Genomic DNA, 21344 nt, shown 5'->3' on the forward strand with positions numbered 1-21344 from the left:
AAGAAAAGGATTACAACTACCATGCATCAAATGTGGGGTCGGGGGGGGGGGGGGATGCCAAATTGAGTAAACCTTGCCTCGAAATTGTTTAATTTCTCGTTAAATTGTTCGCATTGTACGGAAAGTAAGGTACGAGAAGATAGATACTGACATAGAGACTGCAAAACTTGTTTTTATGAACATCTGAATACTTGTATTTCTGTGTATGGAACGAAAGAAATGGGTCATGTCAAAATGGAACTGGCCGGTTTCGTCAATGTGTACCACCCGGTTTGGTCATAGATTTCACAATGCATAACCCAGTTAGGTCAAATAAAAAAAAATCATAATCGCATTGCATTATAATTGATAATTTAACTTCAGTATTAAAAAGGTGTTTTGTGACCAGGTCGTTGGAAAACAAGTTCTTTCACAGGTCAACGGCTTATTATTTATATGATTAGTCTCAGATTCAAATAAATAATAAGCAAACACTAGAATTCCTACTCTTCTAGAACACAAATAATTTTGCATTCAAAAATTTTCAACAGAAAAATTCCTATAAATGAAGGTTATAACGCAAATTGAGGTTAAAACTCTCAAATATGCCTTTTCTATATGAATTATGGAAAATATGTTTAATCTTGAAATTAGAGTTAAACTATACGGTCTTAAAAAATCGAAACACACAATTGATATGTGATTTTCTCGTACAATAGGATGGACACCTTTATAAGTAATCTAATCATTCAATGTATGTAGTCTTTTCTATGATCGTTAAAAGTAAATCTTCTTATGTATATATGCATGCATGCATAATCGACATGGAAAATGAATGTTTATAGGAAGAAAAGGATTACAACTACCATGCATCAAAGGTGGGGTCGTGGGGGGTGGGGTGGGGTGGGGGTGGGGGCTATCTATACGTCTTCTAGATTCGCCACTTATATTATAAAGTGTATATCGAAATTAAAATATTGTAAGAAATAAGAAAACAGGGACACCCGCGAAATCGGATTATGTGAGTCTGATTATTTTTATTATAAACATTCTCATTGATATTTTTAAACAAGCGCTATTTAGTGATTCGAATTCACAGCGTTTTGAATTACATGTATTTGTATAAAGCTGCATATGTCAAAAGTTAGAGAGTTTGTCAACCAAGATGGCCTTCATGGCTAAGAAATAAACAAAAGGAGGCATGCAAGTGCATGCATGACGTCAATTATTTAAAAACAGCCGTAGACATAGACAATTCGAATTGCTATAAGATATGCAAATAAATCGGCTTGGCCGATATCCTAATAAATCTTTTGACCTTTAATTAAGAGGTTTTTTTTTCATTTCATTGCGTTTTTCCACGCCCGTCAAAATTTTGACAGGACGTATAATTGTATACATCCGTCCGTTCCTCCATCTATTAGTCATTCTGTCCGTCCGTCTATCCTTCCGTCCAGCGTAAACATGTATCACCGTAACTTGAGAACAGCTTATCTAATTTTCACGAAACATTAAGTTATTTCTTGAAATGGTCAAACGATCTGTAAACCTTTTTGTGAAAATCAAATGAAATCTTTTTGAGTTACAGAAGTTTGTAAAAAGTAAAATCACAAAAATACTGAACTCAGAGGAAAATCAATTTGGAAAGTCCATAATCACATGGCAAAATCAAAAAACAAAACGCATCAAAAACGAATGGACAAGTTAAACAGGAGTGTGTTTTTTTTTTAACATGTCGCGCCATATCTGAAAACGATTTATCATTATTGCATTAAACTTTACACACTTCTTAGTAATATAAATCTTAACTTCTGCATACTTTTTTGTGATGTTTGTTTATTAAGTGTTATTTTTATTTTTTTGGTAAAAAAAAGGGGGGTCACATATTGCGATGTATCTCAAAACCTAAATAAAAAAATTTCATAATGTTAATGTTAAATAAATAATTAGATATCAGTGTTTGCTATTGATCCGACCGTGCAAGGGCTGTATAGCCAGTCAAGGTCGTTAAAAACTTCCATTTGTTTGTTGCTATTGAGTATTTATATTCCATTTAAAATTAGTTTGAAGATCAGTGAAATAACGGATACATCTTTCATTAGGAAAATGTGTAGTACTATAATTACCTATGTAAATAAATGTAAACACGCCAAGTTTACTTTATAATACATATATATTTAAATTCTTTCTAAAGACAATTTTCAGATCCGTGTTAACGTTGCTATTCATAAATTGTTGGTTTTAAAAATATATTAAAAACCGGGTGATATATATAGACGAAACCAGGTGATTGTTAGTAAACATCAATGACGAAACCGGTTCCATACAAAGAAATACAAGAACTGAGATGCTCATAATGACTAGTTTTGCAATCTCCTTGTCAGTATCTATCTTACCGTACCTTTCTTTCCGTGCAATGTGAACAATTTAACGAGAAATTAAACAATTTCGAGACAAGGTTCACTCAATTCGTCATTTTTGCGTGCATTTTTACTTATTTCTCCGTTAATATAGAACGGTTGTAGAAAATATTGCATATCACAATAGAAAATAGTTGTATATGTATAAATATTCTTCGATATCAGAAAAAAAATAAGTAAACTAGAGGCTCTAAAGAGCCTGTGTCGCTCACCTTGGTCTATGTGAATATTAAACAAAGGAAGCAGATTGAAAATTGACTACAAAGGTCAATAACTCCTACAGGGGTCAATTGACCATTTCGTTCATGTTGACTTATTTGTAGATCTTACTTTGCTGAACATTATTACTGTTTACAGTTTACCTATATCTATAATAATATTCAATATAATAACCAAAAACAGCAAAATTTCCTTAAAATTACCAATTCAGGGGCAGCAACCTAACAACGGAATGTCAGATTCTAAATTATATGGTTTTTGAGTTATAAGCCAAAAACTGCATTTTACCCCTATGTTCTATTTTTAGCCCTGGTAGCCATCTTGGTTTGATGGCCAGGTCACCGGACACATTTTTTAAACAAGAAACCCCAAAGATGATTGTGGCCAAGTTTGGATCAATTTGGCACAGCAGTTTCAGAGAAGAAGATTTTAGTAAAAGATATATAAAATTTACGAAAAATGGTTAAAATTTGACTTTAAAGGGCAATAACTCCTAAAGAGGTCAACTGACCATTTTGGTCATGTTGACTTATTTGTAAATCTGACCTTGCTGAACATTATTGCTGTTTACAGTTTACCTATGTCTATAATAATATTCAATATAATAACCAAAAACAGCAAAATTTCCTTAAAATTACCACTTCAGGGCCGCAACCCAAAAACAGGTTGTCCAATTCATCTGAAAATTTCAGGGCAGATAGATCTTAGCCTGATTAACAATATTACCCAATGTCAGATTTGCTTTGGTTTTTGAGTTATAAGCCAAAAACTGCATTTTACCCCTATGTTCTATTTATAGCCATGGCGGCCATCTTGGTTAGTTGGCGGGGTCACCGGACACAATTTTTAAACTAGATACCCCAATGATGATTGTGGCCAAGTTTGGTTAAATTTGGCTTAGTAGTTTCAGAGGAGAAGATTTTTGTAAAAGTTAACGCCGGACGCAGGACGACGACGGACGCCAAGTGATGAGAAAAGCTCACTTGGCCCTTTGTGCCAGGTGAGCTAAAAAGGAGAAACCTATCTTTCTTCTGCCAATTGATGTTCCATCATTGTGCCAGATGTTAATTACAATCGAGTCCGATCAAATTTTGCCGGTGTGGTTTAGACACAGTGAACCTGATAATCAGTACAAAGTACATTCACTCAGTTGTCTGGTAATCTTCAGGTTTATGGTTATAGCTTACGGTCAGTTTGATTGTTCATGTTATAGCTTACGGTCGGTTTGATTGTTCATGTTATAGCTTACGGTCAGTTTGACTGTTCATGTTATAGCTTACGGTCGGCTTGATTGTTCATGTTATAGCTTACGGTCAGTTTGATTGTTCATTTATAGCTTATGGTCAGTTTGATTGTTCATGTTATAGCTTACGCTCAGTTTGATTGTTCATGTTATAATGTGCTGCCATAATTTGCTTCGACTGTTCCCTCTCCATACCAACAGTCTGCCAATACAAATCTAAATCTGAGCCTGGAATTTGGATGTTGTAGATTCTTACCTGTAACAAAAGCAAACAATTCAATATGTATTTGTTAATAATTTTAATAATGGTCCACATAAAAAAAAAGATTTTTATCGTTCACTTTATCAAATGATTGAAATCTAATTTTGTAACCAAGTTTAGATGCTATTTTTGTCAAGCCTGCGACATTTGTCCTGAATTTCAGTGATTCTACAGATCACCCGCAAAGTGGAAAGGGATTAATATAAGTTGCAAAACTTGTTTCCTAATCCACTATTAATCAATATGTTAAAACTAACTACAGATCATCAGTAATTAGTATGCCGTTATTAAGACCTTCACTGCTTTGTTTCTCAAAACTTCTATGCCAGGAGTGTAACAGATTTTAGCCAATCAGAAACAGGCCAGTTCAAATGCAATTTAATTAAACTGCGTCCCGAGCACAGTGGATACAACGGTAGAGGTCCAAACCTAACTTGTTGGGCAAAAATGGACACAATATTCAAGCTTGGTACAGGTATGAGTTTAGGTCGTAATAAATTATTTGACACATAATAAATAAAGTCAAAGTACTTAATATTGGTTTTATGATTTGAATTTGTATTCAAAATTTCTTGCTATTGTACAATCCACTGTGCACTGTGTTGTTTATGGCGCGGAATCAGGGTCAAAATACTTCTTTGTGTATATACATAATTCGATTTACGTATATACAAAAATAATTACGTATATACGTTAATCCAATTATGTATATACAGAAATAATTCCGTATACACAGAAATAGAATTACGTATATACAAAATTAATTCTGTATACACAGAAATCGAATAACGTATATACAGAAATCGAATTACGTATATACAAAAATAATTCCGTATATACAGAAATATTTATGTAAAGACAGAAAGATAGTATTTCTGTATATACGGAATTCGATTTACGTATATACGTAAATCAAATTCTGTATACACAGATTTATTTACGTATATACGTTAATCGAATTCTGTATATACGTAAATCGAATTCTGTATATACGTAAATTGAATTTCGTATATACGTAAATCGAATTTCGTATATACATAATTATTTCTGTATATACATAATTGTTTACGTATATACATAATTATTTCTGTATAAACGGAATACGATTTATGTATATACAGAATTCGATTTACGTATATACGTAATTATTTCTGTATATACAGAATTCGATTAACGTATATACGGAATTCGATTTACGTATATACATAAATCGAATTCCGTATATACAGAAATAATTATGTTTATACGTAAATAAGTATTTTTGACCCTGATTCCGCGCCATAGTTGTTGCACACTACTTAGTAAATCTGTTTCCAGACTATATACAAATAGTTACCAATTGTGACTACAACTTTGTGGTATTAAACCTTGTGGTACAATTTCAGAGTAATCGAAGTATTGTACTGTAACTAGAAAAATGTTTGTGTTGGGACTGTTTTTGGTCAATAATTTCTTAAAGGTTGGAACCATCACCCCTTCCTTCCCAACCTTCCTTTTTTATTGAACCTTTTGCTTAAATTTCAAAGAGATCCATACACCTAAACTAAAAGTTATTGTCTGGAAACCAAATGTTTTCAGAAGACAACGACTAAGGGAGACATGACAGCTTTATACAATCCCCAAAATTATTTTGCAGTCGTATAAAAAGTAATAACTAGTCTTCCGTGTTTAGCTGAGGTATAGTACTGTTTTTTTTTTAATAATTATAGCTTGTTTTTCTACATGTTGAGGACAAATGAACAGAAAAAGAGGAATGGGATGCTGAACTTAAAGGGGGCAGCCCGGTTATTCTGACGCCCCATTTGTCCGATACCTTTTTCTCTGACATCCCCCCTCATTAGTCTGTCACCCCATTTGTCTGCTGACACAATAGTCTGACACCCCTATAATCCAACACAGAATAATTGAACAACATTTTACATCATTTTAGAATGAAAATCCCGGTGACATGCTCATGCATTTTATCCAATAATTGACTAATGTTTAAGTAAATAATAAAAAAAAAAACACCTATAGTCGCTGTCAGCTGAAATTCGTAGTGGTTTATAAGTACAAGAGGAAATTCTTTAGTTAAAACTAATCTATCTTACTGAGAGATCTTAAAATATGATAATGACATAATATTCATAAACAAGAGGCTGTCACAACGACAGCAAACCGGATTTATTGGCATTTATTTGTGTCCTGGCAATATCACAAGAACCATTACTGATGATTGGCGAAAGTGAAAATCGTCAATATCAAATTTGACCTCTATTTTGTCATCAATATCAACATATTAAAATTTGAAAAGCTTAGATTGAATGGTTCTTGAGTAAATGCAACAACGTGAATGGAAACACCATTTTACGATCTTTCAAGAACCATAACTCCTGAACGGTAAAAGTCAAAATCGTCATTATTGAACTTGACCTCAATTTTGTCATCAGTAACAACATATTAAAATTTGAAAAGCTTTGGTTGAATGGTTCATGAGAAAATGCACGTACATGACTGGAAACACCATTTTTCAATCTTTCAAGAACCATAACTCCTGAACGGTAAGAGTCAAAATCGTCATTATTGAACTTGACCTCCATTTAGTCATCAGTAACAACATATTAAAATTTGGGAAGCTTCGGTAGAACAGTTCATGAGTAAATGCACGGACACGACTGGAAACGCCATTTTACGATCTTTCAAGAACCATAACTACTGAACGGTAAAAGTCAAAATCATCATTATTGAACTTGACCTCTATTTTGTCATCAGTAACAACATATTAGAATTTGAAAAGCTTTGGTTGAATGGTTCATGAGAAAATGCACGGACAAGACTGGAAACACCATTTTTCAATCTTTCAAGAACCATAACTCCTGAACGGTAAAAGTCAAAATTGTCATTATTGAACTTGACCTCTATTTTGTCACAAGTAACAACATATTAAAATTTGGGAAGCTTTGGTAGAACTGTTCATGCGTTAATGCACGGACACGACTGGAAACGCCATTTTTCAATCTTTCAAGAACCATAACTCCTGAACGGTAAATGACAAAATCGCCATTATTCAACTTGACCTTCATTTAGTTGTCAGTAATAACATATTAAAATTTTAAAAGCTTTGGTTGAATGGTTCATGAGTTAATGCACGGACAACATTTGATTGGCGCCCGCCCGCCCGCAGAGCATCCTTAAATCAATAACCGACATTTTTGTCACAAAAATCCGGTTAAAAACATAAAATATTATAATGGTTATTAATTCAGTAAATAACCAAGAATTTTCTTAAAATATAGCCGGAATTTACCACAGAAACTTACTTTAATACTTTAAATAAATCAAATATTAACAGCAATAAGTGCATGCCCTTCAATCTGTTGATACCTAACTGTTAATGATGTATTTACACTAAATTCATTGGTTGGGATGTGTACTGATTGATATTTTAGTTATTGTAAATGATTTTATTTATCAGTTGTTATTAATCGTCCCAATGTCTATATCACTCAGCTCTTAATAAAATTGCATATCACGGCTTTGCGATGTCAAATGCGTTTACCCAGCATCAATAACTTTCATGAGGACATATCAGCCATGTCATAATGTTTGAACCAAACCGGATAAATCTCACCCGGACTTATAAAGTCATCTTATGGTTGCTGGTGAAACTAAGAAAACACTTCAAATATACGCAAAAACAGCCTACTAAATCAATCATCAGATTATCTACATTTTGACATTTGAAAAATTAGTTTCTTGACACAATATGAAGGATTTTTTATCTCGTTCTCTGCTCTCACTCAACAAAAAGCTTCATATTGTGACTCGCAGCTGATATTTTACAATATATTGCCTGAACTTACTTTAATTTTACGTTATCAACATGCTGATAATCAGTACGTATTCTAAAAAATACCCTTCCATGTCTGGACTGTTTTGTTTGATGTTTTCCCGCTTGGTATCAATGTGATTTTTTTAAGTTGGTGCTGTAACACCACTGTACAAACTTAGGGGATGGGGATGGAGTGGCAGCAAACATTTTAACTCTTCACATTCTTTGTGTGCCTGTCCTAAGTCAGGGGTATGTACTCATGTAGATGTCATTGGTTCATTGATATAAGAGGTTGTGGTATGAGTGCCAATGACTACTCTCCATCCAACCATGTCTGTTGTATTTGTTTTTCGTTAAATTTTGTTGAGTTATACTTGGGTTGTGAGTTATCTCTATCCAAGTCTTTCATATTTTAATGTCTGAGCGCTGTTTTAACTGACTTTACACTATTGGTTATTATCATATACTTAGACTAAATAACATATGATTTTTACTGTATGATAACAACATTAAATTAACGAAAACTTTACATTTTTTTATTGGTGCTTAGCGGGCTGATACGAAAAATTTATCACATGTTTCGATTGTTATCACATGCCTTTCACGTTATTACAAGTACATGGCATTCAGGTGATGCTCGGCAAATTTCGGAATATACACCTTAATGCTACATTTTCAGTGAAAAACATTACAAAGTAGTATACAAAACAATTATTTTGATACTGGAAAGTATATTGTGTAAAATAATAAACCAGGTGCTCCGCAGGGCAAGCTTTATACGACCACAGAGGTTGAATCCTGAACAGTTGGGACAAGTATGGATGTACAACATTCAAGCTTGATACAGCTCTGAATTTGGATTGTGATAAAACAAATTGACATAATATGGGTTTCTGATGCAAAACAAATGTCAAGATCTTACAAATCTATTGTGCAATACTGTGCAATTAAAGATTTCTTCTTCAAACTTTTCACAAATTTGGAATTGAAAGAAAAAATAATTAAAAACTACCACCCCCTTTTTTTGTTGTTGCAATTAACCAGAACCTGACATTTTTGTCGAGCCTGCAACTTTTGTTGCAGAAAGCTCGACATAGGGATAGTGATCCGGCGGCGGTGTTAGCTCACTTCTTAAAAGCTTTATATTTTAGAAGGTGGAAGACCTGGATGCTTCATACTTTGTATATACATGTAGGTGCCTCATGTTACGAACTTTCTGTCAGTCACATGTCCAATGTCCTTGACCTCATTTTCATGGTTCAGTGAATACTTGAAAAAAAAGTTAAGATTTTTTGTAATGTTAAATTCTCTCTTATTATAAGTAATTGGATAACTATATTTGGTATGTGCGTACCTTGCAAGGTCCTCATGCCTGTCAGACAGTTTTCACTTGACCTCAACCTCATTTCATGGATCAGTGGTCAAGTCACAAGTCCATATCTCAGATACTATAAGCAATAGGTCTAGTATATTTGGTGTATGGAAGGACTGTAAGGTGTACATGTCCAACTGGCAGGTGTCATCTGACCTTGACCTCATTTTCATGGTTCGGTGGTTATAGTTAGGTTTTTGTGTTTTGGTCTGTTTTTCTTATACTATATGCAATAGGTCTACTATAATTGGTGTATGGAATGATTGTAAGGTGTACATGTCTAGCTGACAGGTGTCATCTGACCTTGACCTCATGTTCATGGTTCAGTGGTCATAGTTAAGTTTTTGTGTTTTGGTCTGTTTTTCTTATACTATATGCAATAGGTCTACTTTAATTGGTGTATGTAATAATTGTAAGGTGTTCATGTCTAGCTGACAGTTGTCATCTGACTTTGACCTCATTTTTTATGGTTCAGCGGTCAAAGTTAAGTTTTTTAGTTTTGGTCTATTTTTCTAATACTTTATGCATTAGGTCAACTATATTTGGTGTATGGACATATTTTATGATCTTTATATCGGTTACGCTGGTTTTATTTGACTTTGGCCTCATTTTCACGGTCCATTGCTAAGTTTTAAGTGTTTGTGTGTTTTGGTCTGTTATTTTTTTCTTTATTTATAAGCAATAAGTCAACTATATTTGTTGTATTGAAGAATTGTTAGCTGTACATGTTTGCCTGGCATGGTTCATCTGACCTTGACCTCATTGTCATGGTTGATTGATTAATGTTTCCTTTTCTTGGTTAATGTTGAGTTTATGTGACAGTTGTAATAAAGCTTTATATTTTGGTCTATCAAGATAGTATCAAGGATAAGTAAAGAAGGCGAGACATTTCAGTGTGTGCACTCTTGTTTATACATAACATTTTATGAATAACCTTCCTTACATTTTGAGCCAACCCCCCCCCCCCCCCCCTACAATTTCAGAGAGATTCATACACTTCAGGATGTTTGCTTCTCTATTTAAAAACAACAAGCTTTTTAAAATAGATATAGGAAGATGTGGTGTAGATTTTTCTGTTACTTAACATTGGCACCTTTTCTGTTTACAAAAACTGAAAAAATAACAAGGATTTCATGAGATTTTGAAATATGGCTTTTTAAAAAATATGTAATAAAAATATGAAAAGAGAAGTAGGGGTTAGTGGGCAATTTTTCTTAATGTTAATAAATGGATAAAAACAGAGGATTACGAAAATCTGGCAAAAATTCAAAAAGTAGAGGAGCAAACACTTAAACACAAGTTATTGCATGAAAACTTCAAAAATGCTTATTTGGGCCCCCTTTCTGGCTCCTTTTTCCTTAAATATTGGGACCACAACCCCTAAAATCAATCCCAATCTTCCTTTTGTGGTATTGAACATTCTGGGCAAAATTAATAGAGATCAATCCACTAAAACTAAAGTTATTGTCCTTAAACTAAATGTGTCTTCAGACGACGATGACATGATACCATTATACGACGCAAAAACATTTTGCAGTCGTAAAAAAAACAAAAAAAACAAACTAGATGTGTCAAATCAACATGAATCGCCCTGTCCCAAAAAGTTGAAAAATTTGCAATTTCAGTATAAACACATATGGACACAAACATGATGGTAGTCTCACATATCAAACATCAGCTCAAAATCTGGAGGCGTACAGAAAAAAAATCTGTATAACTGTGATTTCAAACAATTTATCAAAGCCCGTAATTTCAGAATATATTAGTGGAGCATAAAGAAGCTTTAACTTGATCTGTAACTCATCATGGTTAACTCACGTATCAAAAACTAGCCCAATACCTGAAATAATTTCCAAACAAGAATGTGTCCATAGTACACGGATGCCCCACTCGCACTATCATTTTACATGTTCACTGGACTTTGAAATTGGGGTCAATACTTTAATGTCGCATTGAAATTAGAAAGATCACATCATAGTTAACATGTGTACTAAGTTTCAAGTTGATTGGACTTTAACTTCATCAAAAACTACCTTGACCAAAAACTTTAACCTGAGCTTTACACTATCTTTTGCTTTGTTCAGTGGACCATGAAATTGGGGTCAATACTTTAATTTGACATTAAAATTAGAAAGACTATATCATAGGGAACATGTGTACTAAGTTTCAAATTGATTGGACTTCAACTTCATCAAAAACTACCTCGACCAAACACTTTAACCTGAAGCTGGACGAACGAACGGACTAACGGAGGCACAGACCAGAAAACATAATGCCCCTCTACCATCGTAGTTGGGGCATATTAACAAAAGTCTGTATAACTGTGATTATCAACACTTTTTCAAGTCCAGAACAAAACTTAAACTTGACCTGTAACTCATCATGGTTAATTCACATACATAAATCAGCCCAATATCTGAAGGCGTTAAGAAAAACAGTCTAGCTGTATAACTAAGATTTTCAACAATTTCATCAAATTCTCAAAATCCAAAGCTTGTAATTTCGGCAAAAATTAGTGGAGCGGAACGAAACTTAAACTTGATCTGTAACTTATTATGTTTAACTCACATATCAAAAATTTGCCCAATATCTGAAGGCGTTTGCCAAAAAAGTCTGTTCATCTGTTATTTTCAACAATTTTTCAAAGTCAAAAGCCCGTAATTTGGGAAAAATTAGTGGAGCAGATTTACAAAACTTAAACTTAATTGATCTGTAACTTTTCATTGTTAACTCACATACCAAAAATGAGCCCAATATCTGAATGTGTTTTGAAAAAAAACTCTGTAAAATGGTTTGTTGCGGAATGACGGAATTACTGAATTTCAGAATGATTGACAAGGGTAAAGCTATATGTCCCTGACCACTTAGTAGCGGGGCCATAAACAAAATATCAATCAAATGCATTAAATTTTTAAAAGTTTCAAACATAATTCAGAAATTCACTTTAAAAAAAGTTGACTTTTCCAAACAGCACATGTTCATTATGTATTGTTGAATTATTTATTTTGTCGATTCTTTCATATCAAATATTTTTCTTCCCTGTTGAGGCATATCATAGAAGGATTTCATATCAAATGTACTAAATCTGGGGTCCCAATTCCTTGAAATTTCAATCTTTGAACTTCTATTTTCGAACCACTTAAAAGGATCAATATATGAATCTGTTATTTTTCTCTATTGTTGAAGCATATGAGAAAAAGATCATAACATGTCATGTATTATCAGCCCTTGTGGCTCTTGGGCTGATATTGAACCTAGAGCTGATAACACATGCAATATGAAAAATGCCATGCAATAATCTGATATTGTACGACCTCAAAAAATATTGTGGTCGTGTATTGCATGCCGGCACAGGGATTTTCCAACCCTCATATTTAGGTCATAATTTGGGCCCCTGTCCCAAAGAGAATTATACCCTTTTTTCCCATTTCAGCTCTTAAATTCCCAATTGTATATACACATTGTTGCAAGCTTTTGTTTGGGTCATAATGAGGTATTTTGTTTACAACTCTCAATAATAACTTATTCATTTTCAGAATGCGGAATTTTCCCCCATCAATTTTCAAAATTTTCTTGGGGACCACTTCCAAGTTGCATAGGCTGGGGTGAACTTATATATTTTTCCAAAAATCCAACATTTCACAAACTTTAATTCCAAATTGCATAATCCCTAAACACTGGGAAAATCACTAATTGGTATCACATCTTCCCTGTCAGCGTCGTTTGAAGACACTTTGTTTTCGGACAATAACTTAAGTTTAAGTGAATCGATCTATTTGAAATTTTAACACAAGGTTTGAAATAACAAAGGAAAGGTTGGGGTTGTGGGCCCAAGAATTAAGGAACAAGGGGCCCAACATCTAGTTTCCGGACAGAAACTTATGTAAAAGTGTATGGATATTTCTGAAATTTTACCATAAGGTTCCATACCGAAACAGGAAGTTTGGGATGGATTTTGGGGGTTATGGTCAAAATAGTTTAGAAATTAGGGGCCAAAAACAATACTTTTCTTATATTTTGTATAAATTGCTTATTCCTTGACCAATTTCAATGGGGTTTTATTCTCAAATTCTTGGGGTTAATTTAATATGCTGAATCTAACCTTTTATCAAAGATTTTGGAATTTGGGTCCCGTTTTTAAATTGGTCCACATGAGGTCCAAAGGCTCCAAACATTATTAGATTTCATCAAAAATTGAATAACAGAGGTTCTTTGATATGCTGAATCAAACCATGAATTAACATTTTTAATTATGGTCCCGTTTTCAAATTGGTCTTCTTTAAGGTACAAAGATTCCGAAATTAAACTTTATATGATTTTAACAAAAATTGAAATCTTGGGGTTCTGTCTGTCTGTCTGTCTGTCTGTCTGTCTGTCTGTCTGTCTGTCTGTCTGTCTGTGCGTCCATTCGCCAGGATTCAGGTTAAAGTTTTAGATAAATTTGAAGTCCAATTAACTTTAAACTTATAGTACACATGTTCCCCATGATATGATCTTTCTATTTTTAATGCCACTTAATTAAAGTCTTTGGTATGCTTAATCTAACCATACATTTATATTTTTGATTTTTGGACCCTGTTATCAAATTGGTCCACATTGAGGTCAAAGGGTCTAAAATTAAAGTTTTTTTTTTATTTCATCAAAAATTTAATTCTTTGGATTCTTTGATATGCTGAATAATCCATGTATTTAGATTTTGAATATTGAACCATAATAGGGGTAAATTTATATTTTAAGTTCAATTAGAACACATTTATTCTGTGTCAGAAACCTATGCTGTGTCAAATATTTAATCACAGTCCAAATTCAGAGCTGTATCAAGCTTGAATGTTGTGTCCATTCTGGCCCCAATTTTTCATAGTTCTACCTCTGCAGTTGTATCAAGCTGTTCCCCAGGGAGCATTTTATTTTTTAATTGTCGAAGGCTGTACAGTTGACTATAATTCCTTACATCCACTTTTTTAAAGACTTTGGTGTCAGAGTTATAGTCTCAAAGACAATCATACCTCACCTCCTTATTTTCATATCATAAGAAAGAGTGGTTATAATACCATGTCAGAAACAGTTCCATGAGGTAAATTTTCTATTTTGGCAGCAGTTTTTTTTTTTTTTCGTCCTCCTACCCATTGGTTTTGTCAAAAAATTTCGTAAAACTAAAAATATAATAACTATGGCTTAAAGACGAAAAGTTCCTCGTTCCACAAAAATTGGTACCCACAAAAAAGAAATGAATCTACAGTTATCTTAACTTACATCATCAACCTTCACATTCTGCATGTAGTGTACAAGATCTGATCCTAGATACAATGCCATGTTACCATCCTGCAAATAAAAATACTTGTATAATACTTTTGGTAGACTTGACAAGAAATTCACATCAGGACAAGCGAAAAGGGGCGATAGAAACAGAGGAGCAGTCAAACTCATAGATAAAAAATAAACTGACAACGCCATGGCTTAAAAGTAGAAGACAAAAGACAAATAATAGTACACAAGTCAAAACATAGAAAACTAAAGACTAAGCAACATGAACCCTACTAAAAACCTGGGGGTGATCTCAGGTGCTCCAGGAAGGTAAAAAGATCCTGCTCCACAGGTGGCAATCAACGTGTTGCTCGTTATTATAAAGCATGTAAATTGTCTAATTCGGTACAATTTGTACATTTGCACTAGGTATATAGCCTACTACAACAGTTATTGAGCCTTAATAATGTTGAGTATACAGTAGGCATATGTTTCCTATGCCTGTGTCTGTTGTGACATTTTTAATTTTAATGAACGTAATCTGTGGTAATTTATTAAGACATGGATTATGTACCACAAATTACTAAAAACCTTTACCAAATCCTCTCATGAATGTAAAGATTTGGTTTTGAAGTTCGGCTGAACCTGTAGAAACTTATTTCAAACTGGATAGCAAATGTAGCACATCCTCATTTTTATGGGAATGTTGTTTACCGTCTCCAGAAATTTGAGAATGATACTGGTAAACTTATCATGCTTATTGATCCTTTATTAATTTATTCTAAAAGGTTACCAATTCAACACTTTAATTAGAACATTTAATATTGTTTTTATTGGTATTATTATTGATTTTGTTATCAGTAAATCAAAAGGAATTGTTATATACATATATATATACACATTCACAAATCTACAATCTGTTGATACCTGTATCTTGGTTGCACAAGGTCATGTTTTCTCAGACTATTAATTTATGACATCTTTACACTTAATTCATTGGACGTTGGATCTGAACTGATTTATAATTTAGTCTTAGATGCATGATTTTTTTATTAGTGGCTTTGAACAAGCCGTCAGTAACTTTGAGTACATCAGATCTCTTTTTGTTATTGTTGGAATATACAATTACCCATGCAGCCACTTCCATTCTGTGTAGATTTCTATTTGTCTCCATCTGATGAGTTTTGTCTTTATCAACTAATTTTTATAGATGGTTTTTATATTGTTATATTACAACACTGTCCCAGGTTAGGGGGAAGGTTGGGATCCTCCTAACATATTCTGTTTGTATGTGCCTGTCCCAAGTCAGGAGCCTGTAATTCAGTGGTTGACTTTAGTTGATGACTGTTACAGAATTGTTTTTCTTTCATTTTTGTATATAAATAAGGACTTTAGTTTTTTCATTTGAATTGTTTCAATGACACAAACTTTAACAACTATAGGTCACCGTACAACCTGTTTCTATGCTTTGTTTGCTTGTTTCTTTAAGCATATTACTCGTACTATCATGTATACATTGAGTACATTCACATTGGTTTGCATTTCACAAGTTTTGAGTTAGTATTTCGTTTAAATTAAGACTAAGTCTTGCACTACGGAGGTTGCACATTTAGATGTAGGTGTACACAATATAAGATCAACAATGAAATAATGAAGTAATTAGTAAAGTTTAATCGAAATTACTGATTTTAAGTTACTGTTAAACAAACATTTATACTAATTATGTTTCTTTAAGATCTTGATTGAGCTCTTATTAATTCCATGTTTTTAGGATTAATAATAGCAATCAATATACTGTACAATTCATCTGTCAAATTAATTACCACGATGACAATTTTTGAATAAAACATAGCTATTTGATGATTTCAATATAAAGGAGTAGGGGCAATAAGGCCCTTATTTGGCCCAAAAATTACTGCAAATTTAAAAGTTATCATACATATTTTTAAATTACTGAAAACTTGACTAAGGTATAAGGTACTAAGAAAAACAAAAAAAATTGACTTCGAACAAGTTACCATGGCAACGAATCATAACCTGATTTGCATATTTTGTTAAATTTTGTGATTTTCCTTGTTTTTTCATCAAATTTTAAGTATATTTTAGAGTGAAAAAGTATGTGCGCACCCAAGAAACAACTTTACATTTGATGAGAGTATGCCAATAGTTATAATAAAGCTTCTGTTAAATTATTTTGTTTTTTCTCGGCTGCGCAGGATGTTTCCTCACAGGAAATAATGATACAAAACTGCATTAATTCTATATTTTTCATCGTTTTTGTGAAAACAATACATATTATGACGTACTTGTGACGTCAGCAGATAAAAATCTTTCTGTTTTTAATTTATATTTCTTGACCCTATGCATTTCTAAACATTATGAGCCAATTTGAAATGGTTATCAAACTAGGCCTTAATGCCCCTACTCCTTTATATCAAAACTACCAAAATTGAAAAAATGTCCGGTTAACCGTTTAGTGTTTTTGGTATTCGGTATTCGGTCGTTCGACTGGTTAACCGGTTAACTGTTGACACCACTAATTAATATGTCTACATAACTTTAGAAACAATGGACCATGATTATTGTCAAGCATTATCCTGTCTATATAACATCAGAAACAATGGACCATGATTATTGTCAAGCATTATCCTGTCTATATAACCTCAGAAACAATGGACCATGATTGACCCTGTCAAAATGCAACCATGGTTGACCATGGTTACCATCGCTAACCATTGATAACCATGGTCAAACCATGGTTGGATGTGCTGAAAACCATGGTTAACCATGGTTTTCCACGTTTGTGACCATTGTCAACATCTTACCATGGTTGACCATGCTCTATTTAACCATGGTTAACCATGGTTTTCCACGTTTGTGACCATGGTTCACCATGGTCTAATCAACCGTGGTCAATTTAAAAACCATGGTCTTGCACCTGACCATGGTCAACTTGATAACCTGGACCATGGTGAATAAAAATTGATCTGGATTATACCCATGGGAATTTATAACAAACAGTAGATTACTTTGAGACTTTCAACATTAAAAACAATGTTATTGACAATTTTTAATTTCTTTCTTCCCAAGAGGTAAATTGTGACCTTTCATGATTATTTCAATAACAATATATTCTCTATACATTTTAAAACACACATACACTGAGCAGTAAAGCTATAGTGGCAGAGAATGCTTGTTACAGTCGGGTCAATTTTGAGACTAAGTTTTACAAACTGGAAGTTGGAACTTACTTTCAGTATTCTTGTTTTTAACAGTTGTACGCTGTCATTTAACGATGTATTTCTTTCTTCCAAAGACGTAATTTCTGACTTTCTCTCCAAGTTCATAAATCTGCCTTTCTTTATCATTATACGGCATATTTTAAGAACTTGAAAACATTTCAGAGTCATATCTATAGTCTTTATTGTTTATGTTTATTCCCCAGCCGGAAACACATGCGACGTCATGATCAATTATTATCACTAACCGTTAACTATGATTCACTCAGTGCGAAACATTTAAATGACCTGGAACAAACGTCACGCGATCTCAGTAAAGTTATTTCGCGCTTTAAAATTCAAGTGAAGGATTTGATGTCCAGTTGTTGTCACGTTAAGAAGATTTGTTATCAGATAAGTACATTCACAGGAAATCTGTTAGATTTTTTGTTTAAAAGATATAAAAATTGTTACAGTATTTGATTTGGCTTTCATTAATTGAACACATGCCACCTGAAATGGGTCTTTAAATTTTTTTTTCAGTGTCAGTTATCCATATCAACATAAATTTTATATTTAAGATAAATTAATTGTTTTTAATTCCAGGTGTAACTGATAAAACTGTACAATATGAAAATTTTGTCAATTTATAATTCCTATGGTAAAATAATTTACACAATCATTCTTTTGTTTGAAAGGTAAACCAAAAAAAAAAGGGGTTACAATTATTTGTTAAAACAAAAACATGTTCATAATGTTTATTTTGTTGTTATGGTTTTTTTTTATTGAAAATTTGCAAAAGAAGATAAAAACATTATTGATCCTTAAAATCTGTTATTTTTGCAAATTATGGTTTTAATGACCATGGTTGACCATGGTTGGAACCATGGTTGACCATTGTTGGAACCATGGTTATTGATGGGTCAACCATGGTCAACCGTGGTTACAACCATGGTTATCGATCAGTCTTCAAAAACCATGGTTGACCATGGTTAGCCATGGTTCTAACCATGGTACAAACTGCACACTGACAGGGGAATGGACCATGATTATTGTCAAGCATAATTATGTCTTGATAAACATCACAAACAATGGACCATGATTATTGTCAGGCATTATTAATGTCTGTATAACATCAGACACAATGGACCATGATTATTGTCAAGCATGATTAAATCAGAGTATGTCTTTATAACATCAGAAACAATTGACTATGATTATTGTCAAGCATTATTATGTCTATATAACATCAGAAACAGTGGACCATGATTATTGTCAAGCATAATTATGTCTTTATAACATCAGAAACAATTGACCATGATTATTGTCAAGCATAATTATGTCTGTATAACATCAGAAACAATTGACCATGATTATTGTCAAGCATACATATGTTTTTATAACATCAAAAACAATTGACCATGATTATTGTCAAGCATAATTATGTCTGTATAACATCAGAAACAATTGACCATGATTATTGTCAAGCATAATTATGTATTTATAACATCAGAAACGATGGACCATGATTATTGTCAAGCATAATTATGTCTGTATAACATCAGAAACAATGGACCATGATTATTGTCAGGCATAATTATGTCTTTATAACATCAGAAACAATTGACCATGTCAGATTATTGTCAAGCGTTATTTATGTCTGTATAACATCAGAAACAATGGACCATGATTATTGTCAGGCATAATTATGTCTTTATAACATCAGAAACAATTGACCATGATTATTGTCAAGCGTTATTTATGTCTGTATAACATCAGAAACGATGGACCATGATTATTGTCAAGCATAATTATGTCTGTATAACATCAGAAACAATGGACCATGATTATTGTCAGGCATAATTATGTCTTTATAACATCAGAAACAATGGACCATGATTATTGTCAAGCATAATTATGTCTTTATAACATCAGAAACAATGGACCATGATTATTGTCAAGCATAATTATGTCTTTATAACATCAGAAACAATTGACCATGATTATTGTCAAGCATAATTATGTATTTATAACATCAGAAACGATGGACCATGATTATTGTTAAGCATAATTATGTCTGTATAACATCAGAAACAATGGACCATGATTATTGTCAGGCATAATTATGTCTTTATAACATCAGAAACAATTGACCATGTCAGATTATTGTCAAGCGTTATTTATGTCTGTATAACATCAGAAACAATGGACCATGATTATTGTCAGGCATAATTATGTCTTTATAACATCAGAAACAATTGACCATGATTATTGTCAAGCGTTATTTATGTCTGTATAACATCAGAAACGATGGACCATGATTATTGTCAAGCATAATTATGTCTGTATAACATCAGAAACAATGGACCATGATTATTGTCAGGCATAATTATGTCTTTATAACATCAGAAACAATGGACCATGATTATTGTCAAGCATAATTATGTCTTTATAACATCAGAAACAATGGACCATGATTATTGTCAAGCATAATTATGTCTTTATAACATCAGAAACAATTGTCAAGCATTATTAATGTCTATATAACATCAAAAACAATGGACCATGATTATTGTCAAGCATTATCATGTCTTTATAACACCAGAACCAATGGACCATGATTATTGTCAAGCATTATTATGTCTGTATAACATCAGAAACAATTGACCATGATTATTGTCAAGCAGTTATATGTCTACATAACTTTAGAAACAATGGATCATGATTATTATCAAGCATAATTATGTCTATATAACATCAGAAACAATGGACCATGATTATTGTCAAGCATTATTATGTCTACATAGTATCAGAAACAATGGACCATGATTATTGTCAAGCATTATTATGTCTTTATAACATCGGAAACAATGGACCATGATTATTGTCCAGCATTATTATGTCTATATAACATCAGAAACAATGGACCATGATTATTGTCAAGCATTATTATGTCTACATAGTATCAGAAACAATGGACCATGATTATTGTCAAGCATTATTATGTCTTTATAACATCAGAAACAATGGACCATGATTATTGTCAAGCATTATTATGTATATGTTCCAGACCATATGAATATTTGGATCATACGTGTATGGTCATGACCATATGCATATACTCATATGGTCCAACCATACACATATAGTCGTACCATATGAGTATATACTTGTTTGTTAATAAACGTGCTGGACCGTATGAGTATGTGGACCATATAGGTATTTATTCAATAATATGTATTAGAAACCTTTATAAAAAATGATTGCTACATGCCATTGTATTATTTTAAAGTATACACATAAAATTTGTCAGGGTTCCGCGGAACCCAGTGTCTCGCCTACTTTTGCTGAAAATCACAGGCTCAACAAAATGAGGAAAAGAATCAACAAAAATATTCCTCTTGATACTTTACGTTGATTGTAAGAAGCTTCTGTCCAAGTTTAGTAAAAATCCAGGACAGTTTTTGAATCTAATTAATGTTTAAAAACTTTAACTGCTGACTGTATGTAATGTTAACTGGAAGAAAAACAATTTTAAGTTAAATACAGATACACAGTTACAAATTATTAACAAAA

General features: G+C 32.8%; 1 protein-coding gene across 1 annotated transcript in view; it reads right to left on the reverse strand.

Moving 5' to 3' along the window:
* Positions 1 to 21344, reverse strand: part of LOC134692335 (uncharacterized) — a 65381-nt gene that overhangs the window by 25731 nt on the left and 18306 nt on the right. Inside the window, exons 5-6 of the mRNA XM_063552789.1 lie at positions 14560 to 14628; positions 3991 to 4117 (exon numbers count right to left, since the gene is read on the reverse strand). Coding sequence (XP_063408859.1) covers positions 3991 to 4117; positions 14560 to 14628 — 196 coding nt within the window. The remainder of the gene's footprint in view (positions 1 to 3990; positions 4118 to 14559; positions 14629 to 21344) is intronic.

Source organism: Mytilus trossulus, chromosome 12 (genome assembly GCF_036588685.1).
Source record: "Mytilus trossulus isolate FHL-02 chromosome 12, PNRI_Mtr1.1.1.hap1, whole genome shotgun sequence".
Taxonomy (NCBI): Eukaryota; Metazoa; Mollusca; class Bivalvia; order Mytilida; family Mytilidae; genus Mytilus; species Mytilus trossulus.